Source organism: Budorcas taxicolor, chromosome 3 (genome assembly GCF_023091745.1).
Source record: "Budorcas taxicolor isolate Tak-1 chromosome 3, Takin1.1, whole genome shotgun sequence".
Lineage (NCBI taxonomy): Eukaryota > Metazoa > Chordata > Mammalia > Artiodactyla > Bovidae > Budorcas > Budorcas taxicolor.
The window spans coordinates 94,204,564-94,221,688 of record NC_068912.1 but is presented as its reverse complement, the minus strand read 5'-3'; the positions used below and the strand labels follow the sequence as shown (position 1 = coordinate 94,221,688).

Here is a 17,125-nt window from a genome sequence, read left to right as displayed (position 1 = left end):
TGTATGACCTAAATCAAATCCCTGATAATATAGTAGAGATGACGAATAGATTTAAGGGATTAGATCTGGTAGACAGAGTGCCTGAAGAACTGTAGTTGGAGGTTCATAACACTGTATAGGAGGTGGTGAGCAAAACCATCCCAAAGAAAAAGAAATGCAAGAAGGCAGAGTGGTTGTCTGAGGAGGCTTTACAAATAGCTGAGGAAAGAAAAGATGTGAAAAGCAAGGGAGAAAGGGAAATGTATAACCAACTGAATGCAGAGTTACAGCAAGAAGAGACAAGAAGGCCTTCTTCAATGAACAATGCAGAGAAATAGAGGAAGACAACAGAAGGGGAAAGACTAGAGATCTCTTCAAGAAAATTGGAAATATCAAAGGAACATTTCATCCAAAGATGGGCATAATCAAGGACTGAAATGAGAGAAGCAGAAGAGATTAAGACGAGATGGCAAGAATATACGAAGAACTATACCAAAAAAAGATTTTAATGACCTGGATAATCACGATGGTGTGGTCACTCACCCAGAGCTAGACATTCTGGAGTATGAAGTCAAGTGGGCCTTAGGAAGCATTGCTGCCAATAAAGCTAGTGGCAGTGCTGGAATTCCAGCAGAGCTATTTAAAATCCTAAAAGATGATGCTATTAAAGTACTACACTCATTATGCCAGCAAATTTGGAAAATGCAGCAGTGGAAAAAGATCAATCTTCAATACTAAAGAATGTTCAGACTACCGGCCAATTGCACTCATTTCCCATGCTAGTAAGGTTATGCTCAAAATCCTTCAAGTTAGGCTTCAGTTGTACGTGAACCAAGAACTACCAGATATTCAAGCTAGACTTAGAAAAGACAGAGGAATTAGAGATCAAATTGCCAACGTTTGCTGGATCATAGAGAAAGCAAGAGAATTCCAGAAAAGCATCTACCTCTGTTTCATTGAAAAGCCTTCGGCTGTGGATCATAACAAGCTGTGGAAAACTCTTCAAGGGATGGAAATACCAGACCATCTTACCTGTCTCCTGAGAAACCTGGAGTCAAGAAGCAACAGTTAGAACATTATGTGGAAGACTGACTGGTTCAAAATTAAGAAAGGAGTATGACAAGGCTGTTTATTGTCACCCTGTTTATTTAACTTGTTTGCATAGCACATTATGTGAAGTGCCGGGTTGGATGAGTTATAAGCTGGAATCAAGATTGCCTGGAAAAATATCAATAATCTCAGATATGCAGATAGTATGACTTTAATGGCTGAAGCTGAAAGAGAAGAGGAACTAAAGAGTCTCTTGATGAGGGTGAAAGAGGAGAGTGAAAAAGCCAGCCTAAAACTCAATATTTAAAAAGCTAAGATCATGGCACCTGGTCCAATTACTTCTTGGCAAATAGAAGGGGAAAAGGTGGAAGTAATGACAGATTTCATCTTCTTGGGCTCTAAAATCACTACAGATGGTGACTGCAACCATGAAATTAGAAGACGATTGCTTCTTGGCAGGAAAGCTAAGGGTGGCACTTCCCAGGTGGCACTAGTGGTAAAGAACCTGTCTCCCATTGCAGGAGACTAAGAGACCTGGGTTTGATCCCTGGGTTGGGAAGATTCCCTGAAGAAGGGCATGGCAACCCACTCCAGTATTCTTGCCTGGAGAATCCTATGGACAAAAGGAGCCTGGAGGGCTACAGTCCATGGGGTCGCAAAGAGTCGGACACCACTTGGTGACTGAACAACAGTATTGACTCTAAACAGAAATAGCAGATGTTAATGGTCTAAACACCCAAGTTGTATGATATTTAGAACAGAAATTTTGCCTAAAGACAGCTTAGATTTTTTCCCCCACCATGTATTTGCTTCCCCGGTGTCTCAGCGGTAAAGAATCCTCCTGCAGTGCAGGAGACATGGGGCATGTGGGCTGTCTCCCTGGGTCAGACATGACTAAAGAGACTGGGCATGTATATATTTGCTGTATAGTCTTGGCTAAAAATTTCTGTTCTCAGTCAGCAATTTAACTTTCCTTATTTTTGACAGACACGTTCATCTCTTTCTTGCTTTTGAATAGGGTCTCCACACCCAGCTTCCTCAATTGCATTTTCCTTTGAAGTTTTTAGGACTTCCCTGGTGGCTCAGACAGTAAAGTGTCTGCCTACAATGTGAGAGACCCGGGTTCAATCCCTGGGTTGGGAAGATCCTCTGGAGAAGGGAATGGTAACCCACTCCAGGACTCTTGCCTGGAAAATCCCATGGATGGAGGAACCTCGTAGACTACAGTCCACAGGGGTCCATGGGGTCACAGAGTCGGACACGACTGAGTGACTTCACATTGAAGTTGTTAGTGTTGTATTAATACGGTTTCCTGACCACAGTGTTGATCAGTATTGGTTTATTTCCTTTATACTGTGATCCTAAGTAAATTTAGTATGTTCTTTTTCCTGCAGGTTTTTTGTGCTTCCTGCTGTAGCCTGAAATGTAAACTGTTATACATGGATAGAAAGGAAGCTAGAGTATGTGTAATCTGCCATTCAGTGCTAATGAATGGTAAGTATTAAAACAGGTTGAATTCACAGTTACTGAGACAGAACAAGAGAATGCCAATGAAAAAACTCCTGATTTTTCCTGCCTTGCTCTTCAAGTTGCTCACCTTCTCAAATGTCATAACTTTAACAGAAAAATTTGAAAATATCTTAGTATTTCAGAATTCCTGTGCCTAGTTTAATGAATAATTGCTAAATTCAGGTAAGTTTTGCAGGAAGAATGGAAATTTTTGTGGAAATCTGGTGCTACATTGCTGTTAATGTTCCTGTGAAGTAACTGGAGTTGGAGGGGGAGGGGGCTATTGACCACTAAATTGATGAAATATTGAAACTGGCTTGACGTTTTCCTTTCGAGGGAAGAATTCTGTTTCTAGGGAATACCTTAATGACTGAATATATTCTTATTAACACCTTGGTCCATTCATCTTGTGAAAAATAAATATTTTTAGCATCTAGGATCAAAGAAAATTGCATTTTTCTATCATTTATCACCTTAGTACCAGTTAGATTTGTTATGAGGATAATGATTTTGAATTTACTTATATGGTAAAAGAATATGGCCAGGAAAAGGTAAATATAGCTTATCCTGTGTTCACCTTTTGCAGGACTGGAAATAAATCGAAGGGCATTTTAGTTAAAACCGAACAAACCAACCAACCCCCGGAGTATTCTTGTAAAAAGATAAAGTAAAATTGATCAGACTATTTAGTGTTTTCTCTTTGAGTGCATCTTTGTACAGTTGCCAGAACAGTTACTAATAGACGTGAAATGTTGGAGTTAGATACCAGTGCTGCTTACGCCAGGATAGTGTGGCTCCTGGAGGCTGAAACTTATCTGCTCAAAGTCCCTCCTGCTCTTTGTGTCTGCGTTGCTCATAGTGATGTTTTCCTGTTGCTGGCTTATTAACCTATTGCATGTTATTTAATCTGATCTTTTCTGATTTCCTATGATCCACCCAGTTTCCTCCCATTTCTGAATTCTTATAATTTTGATCAAATATGAATTCATTCTCTTTACTCTTAAGGGTCATTTTTCAGATGGTGGTTATTTCACTCAGCGATCATTTCATTGTCAGATATTTATTCACAGATAATAGCATGCTGCTTAATTACAGTACACAATACCTCTTTTATTTGATGAGGTCTTCCAACTTGATAGCTTGTTTTTTTAACTTGGCATAGCTAAAGATGAAGGAAATGGCAGAGGATTCATATGGAATACTTACTTTTTTTATTAAGCCAAGGATGCCCTTAACAGGGGATCCTAAATTCTTCTTTTCCTGGTTTTTCCAGCCTCTTTCCTCTCGCATGGCTTAGCCTGGTCTTTTACTGAATATTTAATTTGATGCTTTTCGGTGTTCGCTGTCCCTTTTTCCTTTTCTCCTTTTCTCTTCCTTCCCTCTTCCTGCCAGTGCTTTCAAAGGAACATAACTGTTGTTTCGAGCTTTGTCCTGCAGTTTGGAGGCAACAAGTATTCAAAATCTTATGGATCATTCTTTGATGCAGAATGAGATTTTTTAAAAAATGCTCCAAAAATTGGGTGATTTTATTCCTGAGCATGTGATATTACCTGAACCTAGATAATAAAATTTATATATTTCATTTCTGTAGCATCTTTCATCCTGTTTACTTTGAAGACAATAATTGATATGTCAGTATTTAGTTAGTAAAATTATGGAGTATACAGAACCTTAACACATTTGTGATCATTCATACTGGTTGATTGCACTTACATGATATTGGCACATTTTCATGTTCAAATGGGTCCTGTGCTTTTGAGACACAGGAGATTTCACAGAGATGTGAAATGGTTGTTCTTGTATACTTTTACACAGGGTAATGATTGCACAAAAGGAAAATTCACAGAAGTGTTAAGATGTTTTCTTCTGAGCTTTAGGCTTCACAATTTTTCAAATGAGATTTTACTTCAGCTGAGAAAACCTAAAAATCTTGAATTGAAACAAAAAATATCATACAACAGAGTTTTGCTCTTTTAGCCCCTGAGTTTTTTTTTAAATGCATTAAATATTAAACCTGCCCCACCACCAGAAATGTCTAAATGCTATCCCAATTGTAAATCTTTAATAAGTTTAAAATTATTTTACTCCCTCTTAAGGTAATGTGTGGTCCTCTTTAAAGGAGCCAGGAGCCTATCATTAACCTCAAGACTAATCTGCTATCAGTCTGTATCAGAAGTATCATGTAATACTTATTTGTTGCTTCCAAATAGTTTACTTAACTACATGGTCTCCTTTACTGAATAAAATCACCCATCTCCTTAATACCTTTATTAGCTGGAAGAGAGACATACTATGAGTGTTAATGAGGAGGAACTACATTATTTATCCAATATTGTGGAGGTCTTGATGTCCATATTTTGCAATCCATTCACATTGATTGTGTCTGTATTTGCTTTAGCTCAAGCCTGGGAGAACATGATGAGTGCCTCAAGCCAGAGCCCTAACCCTAACAATCCTGCTGAATACTGTTCTACTATCCCTCCCTTGCAGCAAGCTCAGGCCTCAGGAGCCCTGAGCTCTCCACCTCCCACTGTGATGGTACCTGTGGGAGTTTTAAAGCACCCTGGAGCAGAAGGTAGGGGATCATGTGCTATTCTCTCTCTTTTTCCTCACCAAGTTCCTCTGAAAAGGTGCTGATGTGATTTTACATCACAAGTCTTTAACACTGCAGATAAGTCCCTTTGGGTGGTTATTAAAGCGGAAGCACAGGTGAGAAATGTCTTGAGACTATTTCTGGGCAAATAAGGAATAATATTGTATTGCCTGATATTTTGGAGGCACCTCTAAAAATATGCCAATACCCTCTCCCACTTAAGAATGGAGTAATTTGTTTTTACTTGAAAAGAGCTGAAGAATTTGAAGTCAGCCTGAAAAATCCTAGCCTCATACCTACCTTAGTATTCTTTGTAGGACTTTAAGAAGTGATAAAAATGAGAATTCTTTTTTCTGAACAGCCCATTCTAGTATTGATTTTTGGAATATATATTGCCATTTAAAAAAAATCTATCCATATAAAAATGTGAAAATACTGTGTTCGGTGCACAGATCTTTATAAAATCAACCCTTAATTCTGATGATATCATATGATAGATGGAAAATTATAGACTCAACTTATTTTAGTTTATTATGTCTTTATGATAATAGTTTTGCTAGATGAAAGGCACTTTGTTAAGTTCAGGGGATTATGAATAGCAAAAATAGCAATTATTTATTTCTTTAAAATGATCTTGTCAGTAAGTCGCCCTTAATAATTAAACTCTGTCTTCTTTCATTAATTTTATAACTTTTTTGTCTAGCAATATTCCCTTCCCCTTGCTAAAAAGCCCCCCTCCCCTTTTGAAGATCAAAAACTTCTATTGACATTATCATACTTTTCCCCATTTCCTCCTCTTTTCAGATCATCCCTTAGTCATTCTCGTGTTTTAATGAGCTCAGGTTTTCTTTCTTAAAATCTTTATCCTCTTTACGTCTTTTGTTGTTTTTGTTGTTCTTCCCTAGTTTCTCTTTGTTTTCACTGTTTGAATTGATTTTCAAAACTGGATTTGAAGAGATCGTTTTTCTGGACTGAGTTTTCCAGCTTTTCCCCATCCTTTTACTAAAATGCAGAGTACTTTCGCACTGCCAGATCAGTCTTTTTCTTTCTCAGCTACACTTCAGCCAAAGATCTGGTCAGTTTGCTTCCCAGTTCTTTCATATCTGTGCCAGCTCTTCTTTTAGTAGTTAATAATTCTTCAACATTCTTCAGGGCATCTTTTGCCCTTTCAAAATGCTGTATCACTTTTCCAGATAGATACTTTATTCCTACAGAAACTTCATACTTTCTGGAGATGTGGACGTCCATTTCTAGATATTTTTTCCCTGATGTTTATTTCCTATGCACTTCAAACATTTTCCTTAGTTTATCTGTTTGTGTTAACAGGACAGAGTATGTGACAATCATAGGCGTGTTTAATATTTTAAAGCAAAGTGTTTTAAATCTTTAAAACTATGTTTAAAGATTATAGAATTAATGGATTATAGAAGTAAGGAATATATTTAATTGTAGAAGAAAGGAATATATTTAAATGTGTATTTTATTAACTGATAACCACTTTTATACAGTCACAATTATGTTTATAATTATGCTAAGTAGTGGTTTCTTTGTACATCTGAAATTGGTGACCTTCTCTTCTTGGTGTTAGAAACCCTACCAATGTCACAGTGATGCCTGTTTTATTTTTCTGGCTCCTCAAGTGGCTCAGCCCAGAGAGCAGAGGCGAGTTTGGTTTGCTGATGGGATCTTGCCTAATGGAGAAGTTGCTGATGCAGCCAAATTAACCATGAATGGAACTTCCTCTGCAGGAACCCTGGCTGTGGCACACGACCCAGTCAAGCCAGCAGCTACCAGTCCTCTACCAGCAGAGGTAAGAAAATAAAACAACAACTAAAAGTGAGTACTTTCTTTTCTCAGCATTGTGCTGCCTCTGTCTTGCCTTTTTCCGGATTGAGTGACCTTTCTGTGGAACCCTATAGACTTTTGATACAGTTTCGTACATGTGTGTGTGCGTGTGTGTGCCTGCTTGTGTGTGCATTTAGGGGTAAAATAAATGTGGCAAAATCAGTTGTTCTTGTTGCTCTATATTTGGAAGTTTTTTCAGGAGAAAGCTTCTTATAAAGATTGTTCTTGGGTGAGCTCAGCCTACCACTGTAGCTAGAGGTTGTGCTGGGGGGAATCCTGGTCCCTTGATACACACATACATGTGTGTTCAGTCACTCAGCCGTGTCTGACACTGCAGCCTCATGGACTGTAGCCTGCCAGGGTCCTCTGTCCATGGAATTCTCCAGGTAAGAATACTGGAGGTGGTTGCCATGCCCTCTTCCAGGGGATCTACTCGATCCAGGGATTGAACCTACATCTCCTGCATCTCTTGCGTTGCAGGCCGATTCTTTTGCTGTCAAGCCACCAGGGAAACCCTGGTCCCGGGATACACAAGCTTTTTAAAAGCATATTCCCCAGGTTCTGTGATAGCCTCCAAGAAGTTGCTGTGGTGAGGAAGGGCCAGGAAATAGGAAGATGGCTGAGGAATTAATCTGTCCCTTTGTCTTCAGTCTGAGTATCTCTGCTCTTTTCTGGTCTATCTGTAGCGTTTCCATGTAAGATTTTTTAAAAGGGATTCTGAAGCTTAAAAATAAGTTGAAAATCCACTGACTTAATGGGTGAAAGATTAATTTAGTTTATCTGAGGAAATGAGCTCATACTGTGTGGTCACATTCACTTTGTCTCTAAGGATATACTGGTCACAATTTGGAGGTTTATTTTCAGAAGGGGACAAATATTATCTTCATTTATTTTGAGTCCGTGAAGAATAGAGCCACCTAGGACCATAATTAGAAAGTATACACATAGGATTGTTTATACAGTGAGTCCTGATCTTATTACTATTTGCCCATTTAATACGGTGGTCAAGATTACAATAAGGTGATTAATTCCAGCTATGTGTGTTTGTCTTTTTTTTTTAAGTAAAGTAAGAGGATCAGAATTTGGATAATGTTGCTAGTTTTCAAGTTTTTATGGTTACTATTTATTTATATTTATGTTCAGTAATATTTTTCTAGAAATTTACATGATTTTTGGATTTGGTTGTAGTTGAAATTGCATGTTATTAAGATTAAATTTATTGACACACAGAGCTAAGTTTCCTTTTGGGTGAAAGTACAGTAAACGATGTCACTGTCTTCAAGTATTTCTAAGTCTGTTTGGGGGGATTTTTCTATGGCTGCAGAGGACAATAGCAAGAACTATGACTGATTCTTCTTTGCATCTATACAATGACTTTGTCAAGAAAATGTATTTTTCCTACAGTTGTTTATGTGGAAATATTTCAGACCCACAGCAGAGCTGCAAGAATAGTACGTGGATGCTGATATACTCTTTAGCCATGTTCACCCGTTGTTGCCATTTTGCCACATTTGCTTTACCTCTACACACACACATACTTTTTTTTGAGGAACCATTTGAGGATTAATTGCAGCTTGTCACTTTAATACTTCAGCCTATGTTTCCTGAGAACAAGTCTTTTTTTTTTTTTTTTTTTACTTAAGTACAATTACATGAGAAACAAATTTAACATATAATTCTATTATCAAGCATATTGTTCATATTCAGATTTCTCCAGTTGTTCCATGATGTTCTTATTCTCTTATTTATACATATGTATGTATATATATTTTATATATATAATTTTTTATTAAAATATATTTTTTTAATTAGGATTCCATCAAGGATCACAGTTCTATTTAGTTCTTATGTTTCTTTGATTTTCTTTCATTGAGAACAGTTCTCCCACTTTTTTTTTCTCTTTCACATCATTATTATTTTTGAAGCATTTAGGCCATATTTGGTGTAAAATCCTTAATTTGTGTTTGTTTTTGCCCTCATAAATAGTTTCAGTTTAAATATTTTCAGCAAGAATGATACCGTCATAAGTGATGGTCATTTTTTACTGGAACGCATCGAGAATTGGTTAAATTGATGTCTCTTGTGTATGTCCACTGCAAAAGTAGCTTTTCCTCTTTGCAATTAAAAAGTAAAATGAGGGTGATACTTTGAGACTCTGGGTGTCCTGTTCTCCTATAGTCTTTCAGCCAATGATCTTATTGCCCTTTGAGACAATCTTACCTGAATCAGTGATAACTATAGTGATTATTCAGTAAAGATTATAGTGTTTTTCTTTCTGTGAAACTTATGTGATAGGTTCTTAAAACATAAAGTTTTTGAATGAATGAGCTAGCTCTAGTGAATGACTGTTTTAGTGAAACAAAGTTCAGGTCATTAAGAGAAACTAAAACAAGTTAGTTATTTCTGTCCTCTCACATTGTTCAATACTCTATTTTAATGTTTGTCTGATAAAATGAAGGGAAACAAATTCTTTAAGGCCAGAGTTGAATATATTTTTTTCATTTTTATGACCTAGTAGACTGCCTGGCACTTATTTAAAAGATGCTAAGTAAATGAAACAAATTTCTTTTCACAGATATTTAAATAGAGGCCAGGTGACTATTTCTTATAATATTGAAAGGTGGATTTATGTATCATTAAATAACAAGTTGAATGAGGTTACTTTATTTCCTGTATTAGCCCTTTAGATCCATAATGTTTAGCCAATAAAATTTTCCAAATTTCATTATAGAGTGGTGTACTGAGAACACTGCAAAATTTTTAGCAAAAACCCACTAAAAACTTATAGTCCTAAGTTATAGTTAATACAGACAAAAATACATTAACACCTGGGTGTTTTTTTAAATTTTTATTCAAGTATTTTATATATATATTTATATATATATATTTATTTATATATATATATCTAATGAAGTGCTTAAGGAGCATTAATCTTTGGGATAACATCGATGAACATACATATATGTGTGTGTGTCTCTATATATACATATGGACACACACATGTAACCACCACCCAGGTAAAGATACACATATTTCTGTCACCATAGAAGTTTCCTTCATGCCCTTTTTCTGTCAATACCTTCCCCCTTCCCCCCCCAACCCTGGAAAATAAACATTATTCTGACTTGTATCACCACAGATTTGTTTTGCCTGTCTTTGAATTTCATATAAATGGAAAAATATAGTATATAATGTTTTGTGTCTAGCTTCTTAAACTCTAATTAATGAGATTTATCCATGGTGTGTGCATCAAAAGTAAATATTTTTTTATTGCTGAGTAATGGAGAAGGAAATGGTAACCCACTCCAGTATTCTTGCCTGGAGAATCCCATGGATGGAGAAGCCTGGTAGGCTACAGTCCTTGGGGTCGCAAAGAGTCAGACACGACTGAGCGACTTCACTTACTTACTTACTTACTTAATGTTCCATCATATGGCTATGCCACAATTTATCTGTTTTCCTATTAATAGGCATTTGGATTATTTCCATATTTGGACTATTTGAATAAAGCTGCTATAAACATTTTTAAACATGTTAAACAATTTTTATGTGCTTTTCCTTTAACTCTTTTAAAGCTTTCTTTTTTAACAGTTGAAGTATTATTGATTCAGTGTTGTGTTATATATAGCAAAGTGTACAAAGTGTACAACAAAGTGATTCATTTATGCATATTATATATTTATATATTCTTTTTCATATTCTTATCCATTATAGATTATTACAAGATACTGACTATACAGTAGGAACTTGCTATTTGTCTATTTGATATAAACTAGTGTGTATATGTTAATCCCAAACTCCTAATTTATCACCTCCTCCTTTCCCCTTTGGGGAAAGCTTGTTTTCTAAGTCTGTGACTCTTTCTGGTTTATAAATAAGTTTATTTGTATTACTTTTTTTAGATTCCATATATTAATATGTGACATTTGTCTTTCTCACTTACTTCCTTTAGTGTGATAATGTCTAGGTCTATCCAAGTTGCTACAAATGGCATTATTTCATTCTTTTTTACGGCTGAGTAATATTCCTCTCTGTGTGTGTACACATATGCGCATGTGTGCATGATTCTTTGAGACTTTATGGACTATAGCCCACCAGAGACCTCTGTCCATGGGATTTTCCAGGCAAGAATACTGAAGTGGGTTGCCCTTTCCTCCTCCAGGGATCTCCCTGACCCAGGGATTGAACCCATGCCTCTTATGTCTCCTTTATAACTAACACCACCTGGGAAGCCCTCTGTGTGTGTATGTGTGTGTGTGTGTGTATATGTATCTTCTTTATCCATTCATCAGTTAGTGGATGCTTAGGTTGCTTCTGTGTCATGTCTTGGCTACTGTAAATAGTGCTTAAAGCTTCTGTTTCTTGCTTAAGTTGTGAAGCATATAGAGAGTTCAGTTCAGTTCAGTCGCTCAGTCGTATCCGACTGTTTGCAACCCCATGAATCGCAGCACGCCAGGCCTCCCTGTCCATCACCATCTCCTGGAGTTCACTCAAACTCATCTCCATCTAGTCAGTGATGCCATCCAGCCATCTCATCCTCTGTCGTCCCCTTCTCCTCCTGCCCCCAATCCCTCCCAGCATCAGAGTCTTTTCCAATGAGTCAACTGTTTGCATGAGGTGGTCAAAGTACTGGAGTTTCAGCTTCAGCATCATTCCTTCCAAAGAACACCCAGGACCAATCTGCTTTAGAATGGACTGGTTGGATCTCCTTGCAGTCCAAGGGGACTCTCAAGAGTCTTCTCCAGCACCACAGTTCAAAAGCATCAATTCTTCAGTGCTCGCTTTCTTTACAGTCCAACTCTCACATCCATACATGACCACTGGAAAAACCATAGCTTTGACTAGACGGACTTTTGTTGGCAAAGTAATGTCTCTGCTTTTGAATATGCTATCTAGGTTGGTCATAACTTTTCTTCCAAGGAGTAAACGTCTTTGAATTTCATGGCTGCAGTCACCATCCGCAGTGATTTTGGAGCCCAAAAAAATAAAGTCTGACACTGTTTCCACATCTATCTGCCATGAAGTGATGGAACCAGATGCCATGATCTTCGTTTTCTGAATGTTGAGCTTTAAGCCAACTTTTTCACTCTCCACTTTCACTTTCATCAAGAGGCTTTTTAGTTCCTCTTCCCTTTCTGCCATAAGGGTGGTGTCATCTGCATATCTAGGTTATTGATATTTTTTCCCGGCAATCTTGATTCCAGCTCGTGCTTCTTCCAGCCCAGCATTTCTCATGATGTACTCTGCATATAAGTTAAATAAGCAGGGTGACAATATACAGCCTTGACGTACTCCTTTTCCTGGAACCAGTCTGTTGTTCCATGTCCAGTTCTAACTATTGCTTCCTGACCTGAATACAAATTTCTCAAGAGGCAGGTCAGGTGGTCTGGTATTTCCATCTCTTTCAGAATTTTCTACAGTTTATTGTGATCCACACAGTCAAAGGCTTTTGCATAGTCAATAAAGCAGAAATAGATGTTTTTCTGGAACTCTCTTGCTTTTTCCATGATCCAGCGGATGTTGGCAATTTGATCTCTGGCTCCTCTGCCTTTTCTAAAACCAGCTTGAACATCAGGGAGTTCACAGTTCACTTATTGCTGAAGCCTGGCTTGGAGAATTTTGAGCATTACTTTACTAGCATGTGAGATGAGTGCAATTGTGCGGTAGTTTGAGCATTCTTTGGCATTGCGTTTCTTTGGGATTGGAATGAAAACTGACCTTTTCCAGTCCTGTGGCCACTGCTGAGTTTTCGAAATTTGCTGGCATTTTGAGTGCAGCACTTTCACAGCATCATCTTTCAGGATTTGAAATAGCTCAACTGGAATGCCATCACCTTCACTAGCTTTGTTCGTAGTGATGCTTTCTAAGGCCCACTTGACTTCACATTCCAGGATGTCTGGCTCTAGGTGAGTGATCACACCATCGTGATTATCTTGGTCGTGAAGATCTTTTTTGCACAGTTCTTCTGTGTATTCTTGCCACCTCTTCTTAATATCTTCTGCTTCTGTTAGGTCCATACCATTTCTGACCTTTATCAAGCCCATCTTGCATGAAATAGTCCCTTTTAATAGCTCTCTGAGCATATTCTTTTAAATTGTTAATTAAGTGAATTTAAACCCACTCAAGATGTATTCTGCAACATTATACTTTATAAAGTTTAGTTAATGTGATCTTCATATTGATGCAAAGAAAAATAACTTGAAGTTTAATTTCATTACAAAGTAAATGAAAACTATTATCAAAGTTAATTTTTAAAATTACAATATAATATATATAACATAAAATTTGCCATTTTAGCCATTTTAAATTACATTTACATTATTGTATAACCATCACCCCAATTCTCAAAGTTACTTTGAAAAAGCCTATCACTAAGACTTTAAGTAGATCCAAAGGTGTAAATGTTCAGAAAGTATGAGATAATATTGAAATTTTGTTTCTGTTGCCACTGCTGATTCAAAAAATATTTTTCTTTTATGGTAAAAGAAACCTTGGTAAAGGAAGCTTTCTATCATTACTATGATTTGGTGATACCAAAAGGAGAAACATACAACTGTATACATTTTCACGTTTTCGTTCATAGTTTAAGCCCAGCCCTTGAGACCTGCAGGTTAATGAGTATCTTATCCTATGTTTCAAGAAGTATGAATTTGAAGTTTTCACTTAAATTCCCATTTGTAGTCTTGACTATATCCTGCCAAATTCTTGAACTCTCTGTAATGCTGTCTATGCCAATTTACTTTTCCTAGACGAATATTTCTCTGTTCTCTGGAAGTATAACTCAGGTCGGAAGTCCTGTTGGCAGTGCAATGAATCTTATTCCTGAAGATGGCCTTCCTCCCATTCTCATCTCCACTGGGGTGAAAGGAGGTATGTAGACTTAGATGTTTAAACAGGGATAGTTATACATGCAAAATGTTGCCTTCCGATTAAGGAAATGAGAGAGAATTCAAGTGATAACCTCCTTTCTCTTTTCTAGCAACAAAAAAAGTGATTATTCAGTGCCATGAAAAGCACTGTTGCTGTTAGCGATTGTTTTAGAGGATATATTTATGTTTTTATGTTATAATTTCATTTGTTGAAAGGATATATTATTTTTAATTGTAATATAAATGTAGCTTATTGGCAGTTCGTTCTTTATATTTCAAAACATATAATACCCTGTGAAGAGTTGCTCGTAGTTCTAGGATTGACCCACATTATACAGTCAGTATATTCATTTAACTTTTTGTTTTGAGTAGAATATACATTCAGAAATGTATATATAATAGGTGGAGAGCACAGAACATAAGTAGCAATTTTCTGTTAAAAAATATTTTTAGTGAGCCCTGGTAAGAAGCTAAGTTACTACTCAGTCAAAAGAATGCTTATCTTTATGTGAAATTTTCTTGTTGATAGATCCAGATCAGCATCCAGTCAGTACATTTTCAGGAGATGGTTTTTTCCTATAATCTTTCCTCACTTTTGTCCTAGTCTTTTACCTTGTCTTCAGTTTTTCTCACCTTTATTTAATCTTGCACATTGGTGCCAGTTATCTTTTATTTTTTTTAAGTACAGTTGATTTACAATGTGTTAATTTCTGGTGTACAGCAAAGTAATTCAGTTGTACATGTGTTTTTGTGTATATATATGTGTGTGTGTTTGAGCATGTATATGTGTGTGTGTGTATATATATATATATATATATATACACTTTCTGATATATTTTCTATTATGATTTGTAACAGGACATTGAATATAGTACCCTGTGCTATACAGTAGGACCTTGTTTTTTTTAATCCATTCTATATATAATAGTTTGCATCTGCTAGTCCCAAACTTCCAATCCAACCCTCCCCCACACTCCCATTTCCCTCGGCAATGACAAATCTATTTTCTGTGTCTGTGAGTCTGTTTCTGTTTTGTAGAGAATCTACATATAAGTGATATCATATGGTATTTGGCTCTTTCTGACTTGCTTCGCTTAGTATAGTAATTTCTAGGTCCATTCATGTAACTCCAAATGGCATTATTTTGCCTTTTTTTATAGCTTAGTAATATTTCATTGTGTATATATACACCATATCTTCTCTATCTGTTCCTTTCTCAATGGACATTTAGGTTGTTTCCATGTCTTGGCTATTTTAAATGTTGCTACTCTGAACATAGGGGTGCGTGCATTTTTTCAAATTATAGTTTTGTCCAGGTATATGCCCAGAAGTTGAATTGCTGGATTATATGGCAAATCTATTTTTAGTTTTTTGAGGAATCTCCGTAGTGTTCTACATAATAGCTTCACCAATTTACATTCCCACCAACAGTGCGGGAGGGTTCCGTTTTCCCCACAGCCTCTCCAGGATTTGTTATATGTAGACTTTTTAGTGATAGCAATTCTGACTGGTATGAGGTGGTACTTCATTGTAGTTTTGATTTGCATTTTTCTATGAGTGATGTTGAGCATCTTTTCTTTGATGTACTTATTGGCCATCTATATGTCTTCTTTGGAGAAATGTCTCTTTAGGTTTTCTGCTCATTTTTGATTGGATTATTTTTTGTTACTGAGATGTGTGAGCTGTTTGTATATTTTGGAAATTAAGCTCTTGTTGGTTGTATCATTTGCAAATATTTTCTCCTAGTCTGTAGATTTCCTTTTCATTTTGTTTATGGTTTTCTTTGTGATGCAAAAGCTTATAATCTTGCTTAGGTCCAGTTATTTTTTTAAGCATAGATATTATCATATACTATTCATGCTTAGAAAATTCAGTTGGTTCCCAATGCCTTCAGGATAAATTACTTCCTTTGAAGTACAGTGTTCTTGGTAACTTTATCTCAATTTATCTAATTTTATTTCCAGCCAGCACCCTAGTACTTTACAGGCATACTACAGATTATTTGCTGTTTTCTGAATGTTCACATTTCATACTTCCATGCTTTTTCTTATGGTGTGGAATAGTGGGAAGAACATGGACTTAATTGGGAGCTGGAAAAGCCTGAGTTTTAATTCCAGTACCAGTCCATTCTAGCTCTGTGATCCAGTGAAAGACGCTCAGTCCTGTCTTACTCTTTGCAACCCCATGGACTATACAGTCCATGGAATTCTCCAGACCGGAATTCTCCAGGCCAGAATACTCCAGGCCAGAATACTGGAGTTGGTAGCCATTCCCTTCTCCAGGGGAATCTTCCCAACCCAGCGATCAAACCCAGGTCTCCTGCTTTGCAGCCTGATTCTTTACCAACTGAGCTACCAGGGAAGCCCAAGAATACTGGAGTGGGTAGCCTATCCCTTCTCAAGCAGATCTTCCTGACCCAGGAATCAAACCAGGTCTCCTGCATTGCAGGTGGACTGTTTTATCAGCTGAGCTACCAGGGAAGCCCTTATGATCCAGTGGGCAAGTCATTTATCTCTCTTGAATCCTTTTCCTATTTTTTTGTTTTCTTTTAAATTATGTAACTATACCTACTTAAGTATCATTATGAATATTAAATTAAATTTCATACCTGAAAATACATAATAAGAAAATTGGTACAAAGTAGGCATGTAATAAATATTTTTATTATTTTCCTTTCTTCTCTCTAGAATAGAATACCCTGCTATATGCCAGTCTCCTGAATAACTCCTCAATCTTTCAAAATCCATATTAATGGAAAACTTCTCTGAATCCTAGCTTGGATGTCTTTGTAGTAGTGTTTTACATCCTCATCTCTGTTTAAGTAGAAATTCTTGTAGGCTATTACTATATTAACATATTTTTCACTGTAATTTACATACTATATAGGTCTGATTCTTTCACCTAAACCATGAATTCCTTCAGTCTGAATTCATATTTGTGTCTTCTGTTCCTGTCATGGTGCTGGGCTGAATATATCATACTGTCAAATCCAGCTTGTGTCTCAGATGCTTCAACAATGAACTTTCACATAGAGTTAAGCGTTCTTTTGTTTGGTTAATGCTTCTTTACTAGAACCATCTAAAAATATTCTTTTGTAAGTAAATTTGCCACTAAGGTTTCAAATTTGGGTTATTTTAATAAATCTTAAATTAATAAGAAATTAACTTGGCTTCTATTGTTAAAATAAACAAGATTGTGTTTTCATTTCACATGTCATATGTGAAATTCTTATTATGATAGTTGGAGGATTTTTGTTAACTTAAAGTGTTGTTTTTAACTG

General features: G+C 36.5%; 1 protein-coding gene across 4 annotated transcripts in view; it reads left to right on the top strand.

The window, feature by feature from the left end:
* ZFYVE9 (zinc finger FYVE-type containing 9) overlaps nucleotides 1–17,125 on the top strand; it is a 121,424-nt gene that overhangs the window by 49,524 nt on the left and 54,775 nt on the right. The window contains exons 4-7 of one of the 4 annotated variants that reach the window (XM_052636789.1): nucleotides 2,424–2,523; nucleotides 4,937–5,113; nucleotides 6,880–6,941; nucleotides 13,726–13,846. In XM_052636789.1, coding sequence (XP_052492749.1) covers nucleotides 2,424–2,523; nucleotides 4,937–5,113; nucleotides 6,880–6,941; nucleotides 13,726–13,846 — 460 coding nt within the window. Of the gene's footprint in view, nucleotides 1–2,423; nucleotides 2,524–4,936; nucleotides 5,114–6,771; nucleotides 6,942–13,725; nucleotides 13,847–17,125 lie in introns of all 4 variants that reach the window. The other 3 variants (XM_052636787.1, XM_052636791.1, XM_052636790.1) reach the window with 3 other exon arrangements.